General features: G+C 40.3%; 1 protein-coding gene across 1 annotated transcript in view; it reads left to right on the forward strand.

Moving 5' to 3' along the window:
- The window catches only part of MAP3K6 (mitogen-activated protein kinase kinase kinase 6), a 1,891,200-nt gene that overhangs the window by 1,378,001 nt on the left and 488,354 nt on the right, over nucleotides 1-24,845 (forward strand). Inside the window, exon 22 of the mRNA XM_044084347.1 lies at nucleotides 15,891-16,059. Coding sequence (XP_043940282.1) covers nucleotides 15,891-16,059 — 169 coding nt within the window. The remainder of the gene's footprint in view (nucleotides 1-15,890; nucleotides 16,060-24,845) is intronic.

Raw genomic sequence — 24,845 nt, forward strand, 5'->3', positions numbered from 1 at the left:
GTGCACTTACATTTTAGAGGGAGTTACCTTTCAACATCCTGACACCAAAAGAATATTTGATATAAGGGTTAGTGCTAGTTGCTATACTAAGCATGTTGTTTATCTTGCGGTGTGCTCTCTGTGTCAAAGTTTTTATATTGGAAAAACAGATAGGATGTTAAAGGAGAGAATCAGGGAGCATGTTTATCACATTGCCAAAGGCTCTAGGGTTGATGCCCTAGCAAAACATGTTATAGAGAAAGGTACCAACCATAGCTTCAAGTTCATGGTAATATCAAAAGCTATTGTCAGTGATAGGTTTAGTGATGTCAGAGGAAGAACTGAAGAACTTGAAGCTAGGTGGATTGTTATGCTGAGGGCTACATTTGGCCATGGTTTGAATGATAGTATGCCCATGAAGCCAACATTAAAGAAAAGGAAACTACGTAGGTAATTGTTTTTATTAGTCTTATTTATTATTTATTATTTTCTATGTATACTTATTTATGCACTTTATACATTTAGTTATACATTTAGTTATATATATTTATGTATGTTTTAAATGTATTTTTGTATTTTATCCTTTAGGCAAGTTTTTTGTGACATGTTGCCTTTAAACTAATTGATCATGTGCTCAGTTGTTTGGTATTTAAACAGGTGCTATTTTAACTTTTTTCATACACCTGAAGAAGCAGTAGTGAAAGCACTTGTGTTTGGTTCGAATAAAGCAGTGCTGTGTTTTATCAGAATTGAATGTTCCTGTTTTTCCTTGTGGAGCTGTCTTTGAAGACTGTTTTTGTGGATTATTCTTTGAACTACATTGGAAATTGCTGTTGTCTGCCTCCTGGAAGGACTTTTGTTCTCTGGTACTGTATTAACAGAACTAGCAAAAAGGAAACAAGACACCCCTATCTGCTTCCTCTGTTCAGACACAACTTATCAGAGAGGAACTCTCGCACTTTAATTTTTGTCCCTGATCTCTGGATGTTGTTGTTGTTGTCGTCTTTCGGCTTTTCTCGGTTAGGGGTCCCACAGCGGAACTCCAGTCTGCTATTTATTGGCAGTAGATTTTCACGAATGCGAGGTGCCAGCTCGACGTTCAACCTTCAACGAAGGAACGCCCATTTACGCATGTCTTTCGAATGCCCACCCAACTGTGGGGAGGACATGCAGACTCCGCACAGAAGGCACTCCCCACACTCCAGCCGAGAATCGAACGGGAGAACCGCTTGCTGTGAGTCAACAATGCTACCGCTGCTATTCTCCTAAAATAACCTTAATATTTTGTCAAGGAATGCAAATTCCTCCATTGCACTACTCATAAAATCCTAGCTGTCTCTGTTGAATGCTTTCTCTGCATCAAGACCCAGTAGCAACAAAGGTGTTTTCTTACCTTATGCTTCTTTCTGGATTATTATTGTTGTATTAATGTTGCCAGATGTTTACCTCCCCTCCTCAAAACCAGATTGATCCATATTAATCAATTTTGGCAACACTTTTGCCATTATTTTAGCTACTATAGGCATAATCACTTTATATAATCATGGTTTAAAATTGAAATGGATCTGTATGAAGCTGGGTCTGATGTGTCTACCGTCTTTAGGTATTACAGTCACAACAGATTTTGTCAAGCATGTTGATGATTCCCCAAAAGCTATTAAACAAAACCTTCCAGATCAGATCAGTTTTTCCCCAGCTTCCAAAAAACTTCCACAGGAATACCATCAATTCCTGGAGACTTTCCTGTGGATTGATTATATCACAAAGCACATTACAGATTCAGTATCATGAAGGTCAGATGAATAATCAAATAGCACAGTGTGGCAAATATATTGGTAATATATTTTATTTAAACCAAGTTGAACTCTTTTGTCCTACTACATACAGGACTTCACCAGATACTAATTCTGGAATATGCTTTGTGGTATAGCTCCGAGGGCAGAGGTGTTGTTGGGTGTTATTAGTGTATTAGCTCTGACTGCACCTCTGTTTTGTGTTTATCAGATTGATTTTATGTCACTGTTTTTATCTCATCTCCTCCTGCCTTAATTGTTAATTGTTGAGCCTCACTTACCTCTGACCTTGGCATACTTAAGTCTTCCATATATGCTCTTTATTTCTTGATTTCCATATTTCTCTGCTTTATACACATTTTCATAACACTTCTGAAAAATTTGTAATACCTTTGCAGGATCTTTGGTTATTTTTTTATAGGCTGCCAGAGTTTGGCAAAAACCCTTTCTACATTCTTTTGCCTAAGTCATTGTGCTAAAGTTGTTTGCACTCTTCAGTTATTATCAAAAACAGTTGCTTAACAGCAATCTTTCTAAACTCATGCGTATTATCCTGATACTCCCTTAGTTTTTGTTTAGCACTCTGCACTTGCACCTCATATGGTTCTGTGAGATTCCCCTTAATCTTTGTCATGCTTTCTAAATAATTATTGTTACTTTTTAGCCATATCTTTTTTTCTTTTATTTCTACTCTGTTTTTAAATTATACTGTAATTTTATCTCATTTGTTAGCTATAACCTCTGAAGAAATTTCCATCTTCCCTAATAACTCTTGAATAATATTGACTACCAGTTTCATAAATTCCTGTTTTTAACAGGAGGTGGGGAAGTGCCACTGACTCATTATACTTCATTATCCTGCATTTCATCTCAGTTGTTAGTGGTACATGATCTGAAGTATTTACTTAATGTGTGTCAAAGCTTTCACTTAAATTCACATGTGCCTGTGAAATATAATTTCTGTCTAGTCTAGCCTAGTTATTGTACCTGGGGAAATAGTATGCAAATTCTCTCCAAGTTCTGACTATGGATTCTTGTCTTCCATGCTAATATTTTCATAAATATCTTCAGAAGTCTACCCTCTTTTGTTATATTTTGTTATATTTTCTCTTCCAGGTCCCCCAGATACAGCGTCACTGTTATAAATCAAGTTCCAGTCCCCACCTATAGGTACTATTCCCGTCTGAAGACTGAGTATTTCTACCAAAATTTTCTTAAGCTTTGTAATGGCAGTTATTAGGTGGAATATAAATACATGCCAACATAATCTTCCAGTAGCCTCAAGCTAACAGACATCTACCATTATTAATCTTTTTTCCTGTTGTATCGCAATTGCATTCCTGTAGCAATTATTATAAGTACTCCTCTTTTCCTTTGTTCCTGATATTCTGCTGCATATCCAGATGTGTGTCCTATAGCATTGCTCTGTACCTTTTTGTCTATACCTATGAGGCCATTCATATTCCATAATAATATTATATATGACAGCTTTTTATTTTAGTCTGTGTCCAGCCTTTGTGTTACAAGCACCCACTAATGTTTGGCAGGGTGATCCTTTTTACATTTGTTTTTGTCATCTCCATTTGAACAATTGCCACATTGTACAAGTATTTTTGTTTTAATGAAAACCCTCAAATAAAAAACAAACACACACCCAGAACACCTACATAACCTGTTAACTTAAAACAAACACACAGACCTGTGTACATCTTCATATAATTAAGTTTAACCATCCTGATAGGAACAATCTTCCTAGATTGACAGTGGTATCCACAGGTATTACCTAATCTAAAATTGAGGTCATCCATGCTAAGGCGCACGTTACAGCCTGTGCTCTTACTTATACTAATTGCTGTCTGTTCTTATATTATCTTTATTCCACTCCCAGATGTGAAAAACAGCTTGTATGCTTTGAGAAAACATTAATTTTTAGCCTTAAACAATGCAGTGGTTGTCTTTAAATAAGACTAAATTATACACTTTTCTAGCAAATGCATCAAAGTATGTAGGTGCTAGGAAAGCCGCTATCTCTTATATACTTCCAATAACTTCACACTTAATTTATTGCTAAGCTGTTTGCCTTTGTACCTTTTAATTTTAGGTTTCTCTCAGCAAACAATGTCCAGACCTCTTGAGATTTATTTCCTGCAAGCTTGCCTCCATGAAAACGTAACAGCAGAATGTACAGCTGCCCTTATTTGCAGACTTCTCAACACACACTTTGAACATTTATTTGCTAAAAGAAAACTTTTCATTACATTCACAGCATTCCCTTTAAAACCCCAGTGGTTGTACAAGAAACTTATTATTACATTAAGCTAATGACATTAACCCAGACATTCACCTTTGCAAACATTAGAGAAAAAACTTCTCAACTCTACATATATTATAATCAGTGCAAATTTACACCCCACCCCTACCCCAGCAGCCCAAGTTTGCAGCATATTAACTTAAACATGCTTTTGTCCAACCTTTCTTCTCTTTTTACAATACAATGCCTACATTTCTTAAAACTAAAATAGAAAAAAAAAATACTTGTTTTCACTAGTATCTTTATCCCAAACAACAGTCACTGAAAATGCTTTACATTCATGATATAAATTGCTTAACATGCAATTTATATCATGAAATATTTTATACAGATAATGTTAAGAACAAACATTGTTTTACTTGTTACTTCTTGTAGTTTGTGTTTTTCCTTTTAATACCTTTCCAAACATTAATGACATTGTCACCCTCAAGTTTAACTAAGTCAACAAAAAGTCCAGTCTTTCTCTGCCACTTTTTTGTGTTCATAAATGTGATTTATACTTTATAATCTCACATTTATTCACTAATTTCAGTGTTGCTGGTCTTCTTCGTCTTCATCTCCATCTCCCAGCCCCAGACTGTTCAAGGTAAGGTTAGTTCCAATTCTTCTAGTCAACTCCTTTGCTTTTATCTGTCTCTGAAACATTTTACATTGGAACATTGGAACATTTTTTTACTGGCAAACGCAAAGTCTCACTAGGAGCTTTATTATCAGAAGAATGAGAAGTTGAGTCCCCTCCTGTTTGATGGCTTACTTTTTGTTAGACAGACTTTTATATTTCCTCCTTACCCTGTTCTGCATCAAAAAATTAGTTTGATCCTCCAAGAAAAAAATATTCTCAAACAGCTGGACAAAGCAGCTTCAGCCTCACACCTGACTCAGCATTCCATGATTGCTGGGATAATTTGCTTCTTTTCTGCCTTGTGTACAGTGAATAAGCATTTTCCACAAACACTTTGCTGTGTCCAATTTTTAATAGTTTTCCCTTCTACCAAAGTTTTGTTAGGATCATCTCTTTCTGCTGATATGATTGCATCTTTATTAGTACAGATGTTGACTGCTTTTTCATGGCCAGGTTTGGAGCATACACATAATGTGCCCTGTCAGTTAACAAATCCTGTTTTGGAATACCAGTCCAATCACTTACTTGTTCTTTGATAAAATGAATACAGTGTTTCTAGTATCCCTGGTACAGCAGAAAAATCCCAGGTTTTCTCTTCGTGCTCTGTCCTTTACTGTACTTTTTTTAAACAACTTTTCTTGACCAACTTCATACTCAGCCAGCCTTTTCTTCATTTTGACCTTTGATTCTTGCAGTTTTATTTTATCTGAATAAATGTTTAAAGCTTTTTCCATTTTCCAGCCTTTTCTTTTTTGAGTTATATACCCCTTCAATGTTGTGTTTATTTTAATCAGCTCTGAGCACATTGGATATATTTCTTTTCTCTAAATTACGGGAAGCCATGTCTTCTATCAAAGATGGAGCTTGAACTGCTTTTTACTGAACAGCTGCAAGATTCTTCCCAGTCAGTGTTTTCTTTTCTAGTTGATATTCTTTCCTGCTCCCTTAGTTTCTTCTTTGCAGTAACTGAATATTTCTAAAACTGTCAGAATTAATAGCCTTATCTTTTAGTTTTCCTTTCCACACAATGAGAGAACTAAAATTGAGCTGCTGATCAATGTGCAGCCATCTTGGAAGTTGTCAACCCCCTCCATGAATTGAGACCAAACATCTACTTAAACCTCCACTCATTTTTGCCAGCTAATATACAACACAAATTCAAAACCCAAATTCCTTAGATTCTACATTAGGCTTACACTTCTGATTGGAATTCTACTTATATTGAAACCAACAAAGGTCCCACCCACCCACTGCATTTCTACAACATGACTCACATCCCTCCCATCTCTTCCGTCTCTGTAAAACTGGACCTACTAAGTACAGGCAGCTTGTTTAAAATTAGAACAACTCCATTAATTTATAAACCACCACTCCCCAAATTTTGTAGCTATTACTGAATCCTGGATAAAGGAAATCACTCCTAATTTCTCTTTCACCAGGTTACAGGCTTGAGGGAAGGACCTGTCTTCTACTTAATAATAGGCTATATGTCTGCATACTATTACACACCTAAACAATAATGTGAGGTCAGAATCAATCCCTGTAACTTCTATCTGGAGGCGAAAGACCTTAACCATTATGCTGGCATGCATTTTAATCAGGTAGAAGTACAACGATTGTGATGGTGGTGCTGCGGTAGTGTTGTCACCTCACAGTCAGAGGTTGTCCTGTTCGATTCTCAGTGAGAGCGTCTTCTGTGTGGAGACATGTGTGAATGGGCGTACCTTCGTTGAAGGTTGTGTGTCAGGGCCGGCAACTCGGCACGTAAAAATCTACTGCCAATCATTAGTGGACCAGAGTACCGCTGTGGCAACCCCTAAACGGGTAAAGCCGAAAGACACAACAAGAAGTACAGTGACAACTTTATACACCCTTACTGATGCCATTCTATAAAATATGAATAATGGCTAACTAACCGGTGCAACATTCATTGGCCTGACTCATGTACTTGACATAATTGACCACTCCCTGCTGTGTAACTCCATAGTTAGTTCTGAATTTAGTCACAGTACCATTAACTGGCTTAAGAACTTTCTCTTCAACCAGAACTTCAAGCTGGATTCTCCACTGTATCAGTAACTCCAGTCAACAAAAGTGTCCCTCAAGGCACAATACTTTCCCGTTTTATTTCCCCTCTTTTTGTCAACATACTCCCTGCTGATTTGACTCGACTACCCATTGTCTTTTATCCAGATGACATGGTCAGCTACAGATCAGTCCCACTCAATCCACAGAACCCACTTGGTACAGGACCTCCCAGAACTAACTAAATGCCTATTAGATCACAATGGTATCCTTAACTAAACAAGTGCTAACATGTTCTTTAGGAAACAGCAAAATATGTAAGTCTACCCTTCATTTGGTCTGTCTACAACTTATCTTCTGAACCTCTAGAAACAGTTACAAACTTCTGTTCCCTTAGAGTTTGTCTTGATCAAAACTTAAACTTCTATTAGAATGTTAACATAACTAAATCTAAATTTAGCACACCTTTATATTGTAGAAAAAAATAAAACACTGTAGATTTGATCTGGGACACTCCCCCCAGTCCCATCTCTTTACCTCATTCTGCCTAATAGACTCCTGCACTTGTTTTTAGTCATTTTTAATTTAATTGCATTTTTTTAAACTGTTTGGCCTAACATTGCTACATACTCAAGTGTGCTAGCTTGCACTGCATTTAAATTGTTTTGACTGTTGTTTTAGCTACTTTTCTGTATATATATATATATATATATATATATATATATATATATATATATATACCTTTCCTGTAACTAGTGTAGTCCAGATTCAGATTTGCTGTATCCAGGACTGTATGTAAGCTTCTGAGCCCCCCCCCCTCAAGCTTTCTGTGTTGGAGGGAAGCCTTCTAGCTTATCAGTGGGAGTGGTAAGCACTAGGTAACCTATCTACCACATAAGGAGTGGTTCTGGTCCAGAAATTGTAGCTATTGGCTGTTTGGGCAGTTTTTCCATCTCTCACAACTTTCTGATTTAAAAAGCCCACATTTGCAATTGTTTCCCCCCTTCCTGTAACTAGTTTAGTCCAGATACAGATTCTTAGTTTTAGCACTTGAATTTGCTTATTCGTGATCAGCACTTGTTCAGAACTTGTAAGCACTAAATAACCTACAGCACTCAACCTTCCTCATTACCTAGAGGAAAACAGTTTTAGTACTTACTGTCCTCACTTGCTTAGAGAAAAACAGCTCTTGTACTCACTTTCCCCACTTATCTAGAGGAAAATAGTTTTTTATTCAGTCATGTCCAAGGGTCAGCTCCCAGTGTTCTCTCCTGTCTATCTGATGAATCTGTGCATCTTGGGGCAATGTAGAAATTGCCTCATGTACACAGACAATCCTCTCCTCCTACCACCCAGCACTACAACCTGTGAGAGATGCACTTATCTAGCCAAACTGGAGGTAAAGCTCTCTCCAATCAAGACTGAAGTTGACAGTCAAGAGGAGAAGGTAAACACTTGCGCCACACCACATTCATCACATAGTGTCACTAAATCTACACCACCAAAATCCACACATAGAAACACAAAAACATTCGCGGACTCTCAGTAATAATCTGCTCAAGCAACAGAGACCTCCAAAGCAGAAATGCAAGCAACCTCCACCCCCCAACACAAACCAAGCCAAATGACACATAGCCCGCAGACTCAGTGTGCCACTCAACCACAGCCAATAAGGCAAAACAACGTACCCAACACACTAGTCATAGGTGACTCTATAGTCAGGCATACTGATGTCCCACTCACCAGGCTAAACAAGGAGAAAATTACTTTCAGCTGCCTGTCTGGTGCCAGGATCTGTCACATAACCCATGCACTCAAGTCACTCCACAACAAATACAAATATGACTCTGTTATTGTCCATGTTGGTGTGAACGACCTGAGATGTACCTCCCTGGACTACAAGAGACATGGAAGAGCTCTCCGATCTTGTAGCCCAGGCAGGTATGACCCTAGCCCTGAGTAGCATTCTGCCATCACCCAGAATGATGCCACAGTACAAGGGCAAAATGATTGACTTCAACAATTGGCTAAGCTTCTGGTGCCATTCTAAAGGGATCCAGTATCTGTCTGCCTGGGATGACGTGGTCGACAGACCAGGATGCTTTGCCAGAGATGGCCTGCACCTGTCACCCCTGAGATTCTGGATACTGGCTAAGGTTCTTGCCACCCCCATAGTGCCTTTTTTTGGCAAGGTTCAAATGACAAATTCACCACCATAAAAGGAACAGGAAAGCAAAAACTGAGGGTGATGCTACTCAATGCTAGAAGTCTAAACCACAAAATGCACTCACCTGAGGCACTCCTTAAAATGGAGAACATCGATATCTGTGCAGTGACTGAGACCTGGTTCAAGACTCCAGAGAGCATCCCTGCACTACCAGGCTATAACTCATACCACACTTTTCGGCCATGTAACCTGGACTGGAACACCAAAGGCAGAGGTGTGTCCGTATTCATTAAGAATATCCACACCGACAGGCTAGTTGCTCAGCATAATGCAGCCGTGGTTATCCAAGTGCAACTAACTCTGGGCAAAACTGCAATCCAAATTGTAGCTTGCTACAGATCATCCAACATGCCCCAGGATTCCCACTCCTCTTTTCTTGATGTATTGGAAAATATTAGGGTTCAACCAAACACCCTAATAATGGGCGATTTCAACTACCCCACCATGAACCGGGAAAACTACTCATGTACCAACTCCTTCACTCAACACTTTCTGGAATTCATAAACTCCAATTCCCTGGATCATCTTATCCACACCCCCACCAGGGGCAACAACATCCTAGATCTAGTCATTACCAACATGAGTGACCGGTGTTCCACACCTGAAGTCAACGCCTCATTGGTCCGATCTGACCATAAGCTAATTACCCTAGATATCCACATCCTGCCCCCACCCCCCCACCCCCCATTAAGGAAACCATGGTAAAAAATTTCTCCAAAGCCAACTTCATGCTTCTTAAGACAGAAGTGGTGAACTTCATGACACCCATGCAGATGAACAGTACAGTTACGACTACGGAATCCTACACAATTGCACTTTATAAGCACTTACATGAGTGCATGGATCGTGCTATCTCAAACAGAACCAAGATGCTATCCTCCAAAAAAAGGAAGCCAATATGGTGGTCCCCTGCCATAAACAAACTGTACAACAGAAGGAAGAAACTGCTACAAAAGAGAGTAAAATCCCATGAGTGGAGGAGCTCCCTGGTCAGCCTCAGTAAGAAGATGTGATCCCTGATAAAATCCTCCAAAGCTAGTTACGAAAACAAAATCGCCACTGATTCTAAAGACAACCACAAAGCATTCTATAGCTATGTCAAGAATCTCAATGGCAACACTCAGATCTGCTCTGAGTTACATCACAATGGCACTACATATACAGACCTAACTGATATTGCCAACATCCTGGCAGATAGGTTCAGTGCTAACTTTACCCCCCTCTCACCCCTAAAGAGCCCATCTGTATACTGGAAGAATGCAAAGTTCCTGTAATCATGGCTGCACAGGTAAAAACCACACTCTCCAAAGTAAAGAACACAGCATCCATGGGACCAGACAACATCCCAGACTGCGTTCTACACGAAATACAGAACGAATTGGCACCCCACCTAAGTACTATATTCAATCATAGCCTCACCTCAGGCTTTGTGCCTGCTGAATGGCATACAGCGACGGTTATCCCACACCATAAGCGGGGAGCCACCATGGAGCCAGGGAACTACAGCACCATTAGCCTGATGAGCCTGGTCTGCAAGGCCATGGAACGTATCATCATGGAACTTATAAACAAAGACACTGGTAATCTCCAAACTCTGGACCCCACCCAGTTCAGGTTTGTAAAAGGCAGATCATGTCTCCTAAACCTGATAGACTTCTTTGAAGCAGTCACCAAAGCCGTAGACAAGGGTAAGGTAGTTCACACAGCCTATCTAGATCTTGCCAAGGCTTGCAACACCATCCCCCACTCTGGAATTATAGATAAACTCACTAAACTAGGTATAAATCCTATGTCACAAGATAGGTTGCCAACTGGCTGACTGACAGAACCCACACTGTGAAAGTAGCAGACTCCAAATCTGACTTCAGACCAGTGACAAATGGAGTACCACAGGGTTCAGTCCTGGGTCCTCTCCTGTTTGGTATCTACTTCTCTGAAGTACAGGCTAACGCAGAAGGTCTTTGGCTAACGAAGTTCGCAGATGACTGCAAACTAGGAGCCATAATCGAAACTCCTAATGATGTGGACATCCTGCAAAAGGGCCTCACTGAGACAGATGCCTGGTGTCAAAGCCATGGCCTCAAGCTCAATGCCAAAAAGTGCATTGTCATCCCCTTTGGTAAAAACTCTTTACCCATGAACTACAACATAGGCGGTAGTATACTTAACACCGATAGTGTGATAAGAGACCTTGGGACACAGGCGGATAGTAGTCTCCCCTTTGATAATCACATCACCACAGTAGTCAGGAAATCCTTCTACGTGGCACACCTCATCACAAAAGGTTTCTCATCCAGAAAAAAAGAGGTCATTGTTCCCCTCTACTCATCACTCATTAGACCCATTATAGAGTACAATGCCCCTTCTGGTATGTACCTCACAAGACATCTGCAACAACTGGAAAGGCCACTGAAATACTTCACAAAGAGGATTACTGGCCTCAAACAGATGCCCTACGCAGACCGTCTCAAAAAACTCCAGCTTTACTCCATCGCATATCGCCTACTCAGAGGTGATCTTTGCCTAACATACAAAGCTATGTCAATCCCAGAGCTGTTGGACATGCTCCACTTAAAGAAATCCCAATCCCTCCGAGCTACACGCTTTAGGGACCTAAACCTTGTTACCACAATAAACAGAACATGCCGGCAGGATAGATTCCTGTCCAAGAGACTTCCCATACTCTGGAATAAACTACCTGTCTATATCAAACAAAGCTCCTCATTAGCACTCTTCAAGAAAAATCTTGATGATTGGATGGGAAATAGGAAATTCACCCTGGGGATCACCTCTGTGGCTCTGTTCGACAGTGGCACAGGAAAATAATTTTCTTGGGTGGCAAAAGCCAGGGTACCTTTTTGGCTGGGCTTGTATAGGCCCCAGGGCCGATAGCCTAGTACCTACCTATGAACCACCTGAAGGTAGGGTGGCATTAGGTAAAGGAGTTTTCTCACCTAGAATAACACAGAGGCTGAGCCAGTGTCATTGAGGACAAGAAGAGGGAACAGAGGCTGGTAATTTCTGAAGGGTCTAGGAGAAATTCCACAGATCTTAATAAGGGAAGAACTACTAGGCTGACAGTGTTCAGAACCTCCTAGGTTTGTCAGGGCAGATGTTCCTGTAAAAAGAAACAAATAAGGCACATGTCTTCTTTTGCTAAAGACCCCAAAAAAATGTGGCAAAATTTCAACCAAGTCTTTTTAGAGCACTTTTGCATCTGAAGCCTCCTCAGGGTTTGTCAGTTCCTGTTCCTGTTGTTTTTCCATCTTTCTCGAAAAGACCAAGGGAGGCTACTTCCTCTGATATTGATAAGGACTTCGATTCTGGGAATGACTCTTTGGCTTATTCCTCCCAGATTCCCTCATCTCTTACTTTGAAGTCTGAAGAGGAGAAGAATACACTTTGCCCTAACTCTCCAGTAGAAGAATTTTATTTTGGATATACCATTATTAAAATGATGGAGCATTTCCATTGGGAAAGTTTTCACATGTCGTAATGTCCAGAAGAGATATTATGAACTCTTACAGTTGGATTCCCCAACACTTTTTGCAGTTCCTCTTGTTTTGGAAGTTCTCTTACACACTTTTATGTCTGCTTCTGTAGCCCCTGAGTCTCACTCCCCTGCTCCGATAAAGTAGATCTGATAAGGTTCTTGATACTCATAGGTTTTGGTATAAGAAGCCTTTATCGGACCTGTCTGTGATTTCCTTATCAACTGACAAGCCTACTAAGTTGTTTGCTTCTTCCAATGTCTTACCACCAGACAAGGATAGTAGTGCCATAGGTAGGTATGGTAAGAAAGTGTATACCTTAACTTTTAGGGCTCTCAATGGCCACACACATATAACTAGATATGTGCTCACCATTCTTGCTGAAACTGGGGGGAAGGTTTTAGCTGACATGCCTGAGTCTAATTTAAAAAATGTATCTCTTACTTGATGAATTCTTCTTCGTAAGTCACTTGCCATTCCAGTAAATGCAGTTATGATGTTGCTGAAGTTTCCTCTTGGGTGGCTGCATCAGTGTCAGTCATTAATAGGTATTCCTGGCTTCAGCTTTAATCCCTTCAAGAGGGCTGAAGGTGTAATTATTATGTTCTCCTCTAGATGCCCAAAATCTGTTTGTCTCTGCTACTGTGGATCTCTTTAAAGCTTTGCAAGGAAAATGAAGGTCATGCAAGACCTTAAACAGATTTTCCTTTCACGTATTCCTAAATATTAGAGTAATTATGCTTCTAAAGCAGGTTCCAATTTTTGTAAGTATCCCAAGCAATCTTTAAAGGGTAAAAGACCATCCAAGAGGGGTGTTTTTCTAGAAAGACATAGCTAGGATTCAGGGGTGCAAAAGTCTTCCTTTCAGGACACGTCAGCTTCTATTTGATGATCATCTTCCTCTTCCCCTGGACAAGATTCCTCTTTCCCAAAGGTCATCTCTGCCCTTTCCCATTTGGCAACAGATCACAGCAGACTCTTGGGTTCTATCAATAATTCACAATGGCTATTTCATGGTGTGAAAGTACCATCCTCCCTTTACAAGGATTCTTCAACCTGTTCATTGTTAGTTTCCTCCTCTTCTGTAGGCCCTGTTGACTCAAGGTACTATTCAGCCACTGCCCTCTTACCAGAGGGGCCAGGGGTTCTAGTCCTGGATGTTTTTGGTTCCCAGGAAGGATGACTGTTAAAGTAAACTCATTTGTCAAAATTTTCTGCTTGTCTGTTTCTTGATCCACCACTATTCCCTAGGTTTGAGGTTAAACTGTTTCTCAGAGGTGTCCTTCCAATTATTCCTCCAAGAAAAAAACATTGCTCCTTCTTGGGACATGCACTTTATTCTTAAAAAATTACTGCATCACCTTTTGAACCAGCTGTTTCTTCTTCTTTAAAATTCTGTACCTAGAAAACACTGTTGTTGGGGGCTCTGGCTTCTGCTAAAATAGTCTCTGAACTTCAGGTCCTTAAGTCAGTTTCTCTTTTTTTGGTTTTCCCCAGCGACAAAATGTCTCTTAGACCCAATTCTACTTTAGGCCTAAAGTGGTCCATTCGTCTTCCTTCTTTCTTTCTATCTTCTCAAAATACTAGTGAGAGGATTCTTCATTCTCTGGATTTGCATACACAGCTTAGACATTATTTAGACAAGACTGAAGATATTGGGAAATTAGCACATTTTTGTCTCTTTTCATGGCAAGAAATTGGGTTTGGCAGTTTCTAAGCAAACCATTTCTTCTTGGATTCCCAAGGTCATTTCCTTTTGTTATTCTTTTTATGGCAAGCAGCTTCCTACTTCGTTGTACTAGGGTGGTTGCCTCTTCTGTAGCTCTTTTAAGGGTCTGGATGCTAGATACATTTTGCAAGCTACTGTTTGACCTTCTCTGCATACTTTTACTAAGCACTACAAGTTGGATGTAATTTCAAGAGCCAGAAAAGGTTTTGTTAGGCCAGTCCTGTATGGGTTTTTGGAGAGTTTCTCAGTTCCTTCTTCAGCATCTCATTCTTTATGTGTAGTATTCTGTCTAGTGTAAAAAATACTGCTGCAGTTATTAAGAAAGGACCTAGTACAGTTGTGTAGGAACTTTCCATAACAACCAATGTCCTAATTATCAGTGTTGCAGTATTCTGTACCTCCCTCCTTCCACCTGTTGGGTTATTTCTTCACCTGCTAGCTGAGGGGTCATCTTTTCCTTTTTCTAAATGTACATGTACAATATTTCTTCTCTTTCTCATTTGCTGATCCTGTACTTCTCAGGGAATTTAGTGCTGAGGATTTGGTGATCCTGTGTCACTTATGTATGTTACGTCTCAGCCATAGAACATTCGTCTGACTTATGGTGTATGGAAGGACCCAGCCTTTAGTATGGTGGCTGGAGATATGGCTGTTCTTGGCAGAATAGCTCTGTCTTAAGGAATACTGCTACAGTGACAAGTAGGACATCTACTGTTATGGTAAATTATTGCACAACTCCACTTTACTTTTTGTTTTATATACTCCCATGTGTGCGTTTTAACTTAATTTTTATTGTAAAAGAATTAGTAAAAAGGTCACACAGACAAACCAATCAGTAAAAAGTAAAAGGAAAATTTAGCCAAGCTAGAGTTGCCACTGTGTGATAACTTAAACCTCTTGTATTAGAGACACATGGGATATGTGCAAATGACCCTTAAAGGACATCAGGTGTTTCAGCTGTATGGCAGTTCTGAATGCCCATGACTTTTTTCTTTTTAAGTATATTATGGACACATTCAAGCCAATAAAGCCAAACTCCATTAGCTAGATTTTCCTTTTACTTTTACTGATTGGTTTGTCTGTGTGACCTTTTTACTCATTGTTTTAGTTTGTTAGTTGGGATATTTTGCAGATACCCTAATGGTTATGGACATCAGCTATGTATTGCAACCCTTTGTTTCTAAAGATTGGCCAAACAGTCGACTTATGCTGGGCTGACAAGGCCATAAGAAGACTGAAACCTGCATGTCCATAGCATCGGTCTGTTACATCAGTATCAGTAACACTGATGTTGTAAAGTTGTGTAATTTCTGAACAGTTTGCATGTATTCATGTACCCAAAAGCTACTTCACACAATCAGTTTATCTCACTTCTTGTGTGTCTCCTCTTGCGCGTGCTCAAAACAGCTTTATTCTCCATATTGTTAACCTTGTTTGGAAGATTCCCAGCGGGTTTCTGAAGTTAATGTATGTTACTTTAAGTACTGGATATGTTGTGTTTTTTCCTTTGTACTTTGTAAAACATGCTTACTTGATGTGTATTTCCCATTTTAGTTTTCTGTAGCTGATGTAAAAACTTTGTAACTGAGTCACTGTTGAAATGTTGCATCTAAAAATAATAAAACGTACATGCATGCAGAAATGTATTTGTAATACTGAACACATAAAACCTTCAATTTTGAACATTCTGCTACAATCTGCTTAATTCCACAGTGTTCCAGCAACAGACTCAGGGTATGATGTAAGTGCCCCTTCTTCTCCAGAAGAAAATGTTGGCATGTTCATGCTGAAGAAGGACAGTGAGCGGAGGGCCATGCTGCACAAGATGCTGTCTGATGGCTGTGATACCATCACAGCTAACCTCATGGAAGCCCAAGCTCAGGTACACAGTGCTTTGCAAAGCTATGGTGCTAGTCATTGGCAGAGAATCATTCGGTGCGTACAGTTCAGTTTGCAGTGACGTGAACTGGTTTACACATATGGCAGGCTAGAGTTGAATGTTGTGTCAGTAAGCATATCATTAAATGAGTGAAAACAGTTGTTTTTATGCTGTGAACATTTTAATTACTAAGTAAATAAATTATTAAAGAAACTGATGGTACTTCTCTTGTAGTTTCTCAGAAAATCAGTCTTATTTAGTCAGTACAGCTGTTTGTTGGCAAAAAAAATGTTAGCAAATGTGTGATATTAACATAATTACTTGTTGTCACCAACCTGTTGGCATAGCAGCACAGTTCAGAAAAACAATACGTTTTGAAGAGAAAGGAACCAGTGTCCTCTGTAGTTTATCTTGTTTTCCCCATTTACAGCCTCAGATCCCAAGTATATCCTCTTATATTAGAATTTACATTATTTCAAATGCTTTTTAATCAAAGAATTCTTTTAGCAAAAGTCAGAATAAAATAATACTTCACTTCTCCTCTTCCTGAACATTATTATGCATGTATTGTTCCCGCAATTTCCATTTACCTTTGTGTAATTGTGCTCCTTCCCTTTTCTAAAGATCCCTCTTCCAGTTCTTTTATTTCTTTTATAATATTCCATAACTCAAATAAAGCTGGTGTAGACTTTGATTTCCACTTTCTAGCAATTTTTTTTGACAGCCAACAGAATTAAACTTAATAAGACCTTACTATGTCCAAGTAATTCAAATCCTATATCCCAGTTCAAAACAAATAATTTCCATACAGCCATTTGCTCACCTAATATTTCTGACAGAGCAGTCTGTAGGGAATTTTTAAAATATGCCAACTCATTACATTCCCAGAACATATGTTCCCAGTTATCTTTCTTCATCACACCTCCAACATTTGCTGTCTACCTGAGGAAAATTCTTTGAAGTCTACTTGAGTTATAGAAATACGTATGCAAATACTTCCAAGCAAAGATCCTAAACCTTCTGGACTTGGTTGCATACTTGGGAGCCATGCATACGTCTTCCCATTGTTTTCTTGTAAATTCCTTTTCCAGTCTCTCTTCCCACTCTTTTCTAGCCTCTTCCAATTGATTCTTGTAGTTATAATGCAGTGTTTTATATGTCCTACTAATTATCAGCTACTTCTGTACTAGAGTGAACTAAAAACGTTCCCAGAACAGATCTTTCACGTAAAATTCCTCTATCTGTTTCTCTTTGCTTGTACTCTGAGATCAAACCCTGGTAGGAAAGACAAGTCTCTAGCCTTCAATCCAAATGTCTTCTTGGCCTCATCCTACTCTATTAATTTTCCTGCTTGGGTTATTTTCTTCCAATATCTTGTTTTTTTTGCCAGGTTTTTCCAGTAAATTCCAGCCCCTTCTTGCATATTTATGTACCATTACTTGTAGTCATCCCTATAAGCAAAATCTCCTTTCTCCATTCTCATATTGGTTTAGTTCTTAGAGTGCTTTCTTCTACTTTGCAATGTAATATTCTGTATTGTTGTTATTATTCTCCATAACGATCTGCGGGCGGCCATGGTGGTGCAGCTGTTAGCATTGCTGCCTCACAGCAAGAGGTTCTCCAGTTTGATCCTTGGCTGGGGTACCTTCTGTGCGGAGTCTGCATCTCCTCCCTGTAGTCGCGTGGGTTTCCTCCGGGTGCTCTGGTTTCCTCCCACATCCCAAAGACATGCTGTAGGTGGATTGGGCACTCTAAATTGGCCCTAGGTGTGAGTGTGTGCATGTGTGTGTGCCTTCTGTGGAAGGTTGGGCGCTGGGCTGGCAACTTGACACTGTAAAAAAAAAAAACTCCACTGCCAATCATGAGCGGACAGGTGATCTGCCATGGCGACCCCTAACCAGGAAAAGCTGAAAGAAGAAGAATTCTCCATAAGGATCTGCATCCAAAATCCCACTCTCTTTCTATTTTTTTACCTTCCTCCTTGCTTCATCATCGATTTCCAATTTGAATTATAACCTTCTGCTTGTGTTATGTATATGAGCCTTAACTGTAGCTCTAAAATATCTCTTCAAATCAGATAAATCTAAACCAGCTTGCTCTACTGGAAGGATCAACATATTCCACTTAACTCTTGCCCTCCTTCCGCTCCCAGATTAATACCTTTTACTCTTTATTAATTATTGTCCACAACTTCTCCTCAGGTTGATAAAAGTATGCCTGACCCATATACAAGACTAAAGGGACTAAAAACAATTTCACCGCTTGTATTTTGCTATCCATATCTATAAATAAGAGTTTCCAGTTTCTCAAATTTTCTATTATCCTTTATTCAGTCTCTTCCCATATAGCCTTAGCTGCCATAACAGAAGTATTTTAATCCATGCTCTTGCTTCTTCATCTTATCAATTCCCCAAAACTATGGGTATTGCTGAAGCAATTCATGTGTGGATACAGCTATGGCCTTTTTTATCTTCATTAATTAATTATCCCAAAAAGACGTGAAACTGTCCCAAACTGTTCCACAATACTGAGGTGACTTTTTCTGTGTTTATCAGGTACAAAATAATATCATCTGCAAAAAGCCAATTTTTCTTGATTGCCATACCAGTTATATCCTTGTATTTCGGAGTCCACAGTTTTCTTTGCCAGTGGCTCTAAATTTATTGTATCAGGCAATGCAACTTGTAAGAAATCTTGACAGCAGATGACTTTCTCTCATGATGGGGAGATCACCTTGGCTCTGTAATGGTGCAAGGAATGTGCTCCCTATCAAGTGAAGGACACCATGTTGACAGGATGAATCTGTGACATGTATTCCTGGTCCTGAAGGCTATGGAGACAAAGTTGCTTCCAACTCTCCTTATCCATACAGTCAGTCCCTTGCATAATACCTAAATAAGCAAAGGAAGACAAGTTTTACCCCAGCTAGACACTTTATACTAGAATGGACTGGCAGTGCATTGTAGAGAAGGAGCTTCACTGCCTCAGCAGTTCACATTCCTGGGAAGATAAATGTGCTAGCAAACTCTATGATAACTTTACAATTTTGTCCTAGAGATGTTGATTTTGAGTCCAATTATTTTTTGGAGACTGCTCAGGCTGTTAGAGAACTAAACAACTTATGAACCTAAGAACTTTGTACTCCCCTTCTTCAGCTTAGTACAGCAGGAACAGTGTGAGGCAGTGGTACATGCCTTCTGTCTCCCATGGTCCAGGGATTCTTGTATGTATTCTTACCATCCAAAGAGACAGTATTTATTTCTATTTTCTCCTGTGTTCAGAAAATGTTTGATTTCAGACAGTGCAATAAACTCTTGAAGTTCAGTACAAGGAGGTCCACCACAGCTGAGAAAGCCTCCAGCTCCACTAGATTGCCTAGTTTCTTGTGTAGATACCTTGATCTCTCAAGTACTTCTGGACAGGATCTTAGAGGTTAGTTTGGTCATTGCGAAGCCCTACACTCAGCTTGACTATGCATCCAGGATGAGATAATTTTCCAGTTTGAATGGAGAAGTTATCTTTAACCTCTAGGTTAGTTTGTAGGCAATCTTGACCTATCTTAGTGGACTCCTATATGATTTAGGCTTCAGTTGTTCTGCGATCATGTTGTATATGCTCTGTATCATACATTTGTGGAGACAGGATTTTATACCGCATATAGTAGTAAAGTAGTCTATTAAATGAGTGCCTGCATCTCTTTCTTCCTTCAAATGACCTCTTCAGCACTAAGATTTGAACTTTATGCTTAACAGGCTTGCCCAGATACAGTTTGAGCTGGTGAGCTCAGAACATTGGAGTCTATAATTTGGGAAAGCATGTTTTAGTGGCAATCAAAACTGTATGTAGATCTTGGAAGTCCAGGCCCTCTTGTAGGAAACTGTATCAGCAGTTTCACATGGATCAGGTGTGCCTTAGGACTAACCTTTGTTTTCTTCCATACATCATTTCCAAATTCTCCTTGAACTGGTCCATTCATCTCCATACTTTCTTTTTTTTTTGGAGTGGGGGGGGGGCTTCCATACCCTGGATGTTGACTATCTTTGGTGCTGGAGCTAGGAAGATGAAATGCTTGCTCATTTCATATGGAGCAAAGAGGCAAAGGCTTGGGGCTGCCATGCAGACTCTTTTCAAATAGATTGCTATCTGTGTTATCTGTTGTTATCAGATGACAAACTGCCTACTGGCAAGTGTTGCTGTCAAAGCCCACACTAGCAGTGCAGGTACCTGCAGTACATGCACTGAGCATGTCACTGTCATTTGCACCACAGCCACTTGATCATTGAGTCATACCTTCTTTGGTAAGACAGTACTCCTGACTTCAGCTTTCTAAGCACTGTTTGTATTACTGCTGTAGTGCACAAGCTCTTTCTTACAGTTTGGCTTACTGCCCCAAACAACAGTAGGATTCACCTTGGTGTTAGATACAACAGACGTGCTCTTACTGCACTACTTATCTGCAGAAATGACCACCCAACACACACACACACACACACACACACACACACACACACACACACACACACACACACACACATTGTTTTTATCATATGCATCAGAATAGTAATGCTGCATCCCCAAGCATGAAATCTTGCAAGTTAAACTAATCAGTGAATCAGATTACCCCAGCCATAGAATACTTAATGGCAGGTCATCTTTGTAAATTGCCTGTTGTGTTAAGAACATATCTGTTATTTACTGAGGTGGTAATGGGTAAACCCAAATTGCCTGTTGTGTTAAGAACATATCTGTTATTTACTGAGGTGGTAATGGTAAACCCACACTACTAAGTAATGGACCAAAGTACAAAATGCGGGGGTGTATCCATTTTCATCAAGGATTCCCGCACCTCCAGGCTAGTAGCACAGCACGAGGCCTCGGAGACCATCCATGTGCAACTAATAGTGGGCAAAACTGCTTTTCAGTTTGTAGCCTGCTATAGATCACCCACCTTGTCTCAGGACCTCCACTCATCATTCCTGAGAACACTGGAAAATATGAAGATTCTACCCAACACCATGATATTGGGTGATTTCAACTACCCAAACATAGACTGGGAAAATTACTCAAGTACAAACTCCTTTGCCCAACACTTCCTAGAGGTTATAAACTCAAACGCCCTGGAACAACTGATTGCCACTCCCACGAGAGGTGACAACATATTGGACTTGATCATCATCAACATGGGAGATCAATGTTCCACACCAGAGGTAAACCCGTTGCTGGTAAGATCAGACCATAAACTAATCACACTAGACATCCACATCTCGGCCCCACCCCCAGTCAAGGAAACCACTGTAAAAAACTTTTCAAAAGCAAACTTCACACTTCTCAGGACCGAGGTGGAAAGTTTCAAAGCCCCATTGCTAAGGGATAATGCAGCCCAAACTGCAGAATCCTTTACAAATGCTTTCTATGTGCACCTACAGGAATGCATGGATCAAGCCATCCCAAGCAAAACAAAGACTCACTCCTCCAAAATGAGGAAACCAGTCTGGTGGACCCCGGCCATAAATAAGCTCTACAATAGAAGGAGGAAACTATTACAGGATAGAGCAAAATCCCAAAAAGGGATCAGTACCAGCAAGAAACTACGATCCCTCATAAAATCATCCAAAGCCAACTTTGAAAGAAAAATTGCCAAAGATGCTAAAGATAATCACAAAGCCTTCTTTAGCTATGTCAAGAGTCTAAGTGGCAACTCTCAGATATGCTCTGAGCTAGTGTAAAATGACAAAAAATACACTGAACCAACTGACATTGCCAACATCCTGGCAGACAGGTTCAGTGCAAACTTTACCCCCCCTCCCCCAAAAGGGCCTGTGTCCATTCCAGAAGATTGTAGAGCCCCAGACATCACAGACACACAGGTGAAAACAGCCCTTTCTAAAGCAAAAAACACAGCATCAATGGGACCGGATGGCATCCCAGGCTGCGTCTTACACGAGCTCCAAAATGAACTAACCCCTTATCTAAACTCACTGTTCAAACTCAGCCTCACCACAGGCTATGTACCCAAAGAATGGCGTACAGCAACAGTTATCCTGCTCCACAAAGGTGGTGCCACAATGGACCCCGGGAACTATTGCCCTATAAGTCTGATAGTTTGGTCTGCAAAGCCATGGAGCACATCATCATGGAACTCATTAACAGAGACATTGGGAACCTCCAGACAGTGGACCCTACCCAATTCGGCTTTGATAAAGGCAGATCCTGCCTCCTAAACCTGGTCGACTTCTTTGAAATAGTTACCAAGGCCATAGATGAGGGAAAGGTAGTCCACACAGCCTACCTGGACCTTGCAAAGGCCTTCGACACCATTCCCCACTCAGGCATTATAGATAAGCTCAATAGCTTGAACATAAACCCCTATGTCACAAGATGGGTTGCAAACTGGCTCATGGATAGAACTCACATGGTCAGAGTTGCGGGTGCTATGTCCGACTCCAAACCGGTTACAAGTGGCGTCCCACAGGGCTCGGTCCTGGGACCCCTCCTGTTCGGTATATACTTCTCTGAGGTACAGGCAAGCACGGGAGGACTGTGGCTGACCAAATTTGCAGATGACTGCAAACTGGGGGCCATAATCAACTCCCCGGCTGACACAGACATCCTCCAGAAGGATCTCACGGAGACAAATACCTGGTGTCAGAATCATGGCCTTAAGCTAAATGCCAAAAAGTGCATAGTCATCCCCTTTGGTAAGAACAAAGTGCCCACAAACTACCACATAGGAGGTAGTCCACTAAGTACAGAAGATGTAATTAGGGACTGACTTAGGGACCCAAGTAGATAGCAACCTCTCCTTTGACAATTACATTGCCAAAGTAGTTAGAAAATCCTTCTATGTAGCCCACCTAATCACAAAAGGGTTCGCATGTAGATCAAGAGAGGTTATTGTGCCCCTCTACTCATCGCTTATCAGGCCCATAATAAAGTACAATGCTCCATTTGGGGTGTACCTTACCCGACACCTGCAACAGCTGGAAAGACCCCAGAAGTACCTCACCAAGAGGATCATGGGCCTCAAACAGATGCCCTATGCAGCCCGGCTAAAGAAACTCCAGCTCTACTCGGTTGCTTACCGCCTTCTCAGAGGAGACCTCTGCCTTACATACAAGGCCATATCTAACCCTGAATTAATGGACATGTTCCACCTAAAGAAAACCAAATCTCTTAGAGCCACACGTTCTAGGGATTTAAACCTCAGCACAATTAATAGGACATGCTGGAGGGACAGATTCCTGTCCCAGAGACTTCCCTCACTCTGGAATAGAATTCCAATCTATGTTAGGCAAAGCCCCTCACTATCTTCAAGAGAAATCTTGACAAGTGGATGGGAAATCGTAAATTTACACCTGGGATTACATCGGTGGCCCTGCTGGACAGAGGCCCAGGAAAATAATCTAAAAGGGAGGCGAAAGCCAACACATTCTGGCTAGGCTTATAAATGCCCTTGGGCAGATAGCCTAGTACCTACCTATGAACCTATGAACATATGTGACAAATCAAATTTATATAAGATCAAACAGTGTATTTAAACTTTTTGTTATGAGGTGCATCAGCAGACCACAATGGGAAAACTGCTGTCCTTGCTTGTGTGAAGACAGTTTTGCAGGTAAGTTTTTTGGGTTAGGTATGCAGTAGTCAAGGATGTCATCTTGCCTATTGTTTGAATTTCATAAATAGTAACCCTTTGAATTTTGGGCATGGAAATCACAAGATCTAGCCCCATTTGTACAGGTGAAATATCACTTTAAAGCAAGGTGCCACAAGTACCTCTTCTAAAGAAAGGGTTATTCCTCTTTAGAATATTAAGAATTGGCAGCACTGGGTGAGGGAAAAAAATGAAGTGTAATTGTCAATAGGCTGATTGTAGTCAGTCATACACATTAAAACATTCACCAGTGTGCAGCTAATTAAAACGCTCAAATATATACTTTAAAGCAAATGAAAGAAGTGTTATCTCCTTTGAAGCTAATTTACATAGCATAGGAAAAATCTTCCCCCAAAATAAAAGAATAATATATACATAAACGACAGTATTTTGTATAAAAGTATTACACTAGATAAATATGTCTTTGATAATTCTGAATATCTCAAGTCCTGATTTACAATACTTTTATATATATTAAAAGCCCTTGAAGAAAGCCAGCCATCTGACTTTTTATTACCAAACATGGCAGCCTCTAACATATAATTCAGAATGAAACTGAATGAGTCTGCTACCGTATCTCAAACCGCCATGCTCACACCACAACTGACAGGCAACTATTGCTTGTAACTGATAGTTTAAGTGCATAGGTAGTAAAAAACATACATAGTAGAGCTTGTACAGTTACATACAAATGAAATGCTATCTAAAACAGTAGAAAATGTACAGGGAGCAAGCCACACTCTATCCCTGTGAAGGCCTCCATACACTCCACAGGAACTGTGCTTCAGAGTTTCAGAGAATGAGCAGAAAGCAATGTTGTTGTTGTGTCTTTCGGCTTTTCCCGGTTAGGGGTCGCCACAGCGGAACTCCGGTCCGCTCATGATTGGCAGTAGATTTTTATGTGCTGGCTTGCCTGGCCTAACGCACAACCTTCAATGAAGGAACGCCCATTCATGCATGTCGCCACACAGAAGACGCTCTAACTGAGAATCGAACGGGCAACGTCTAACTGTGAGGTGACAACGTTACCGCAGCACCACCACAATGAGCAGAAAGCAATACATGGCGAAAAGCATTTCTCACTTTTTTGTGTTGAGTTCAGAGAACATGGACAAGACAACACTTTTGAGTGTTA

Source organism: Protopterus annectens, chromosome 1.part1 (assembly GCF_019279795.1).
Source record: "Protopterus annectens isolate FY-2018-M chromosome 1.part1, PAN1.0, whole genome shotgun sequence".
NCBI lineage: Eukaryota > Metazoa > Chordata > Ceratodontiformes > Protopteridae > Protopterus > Protopterus annectens.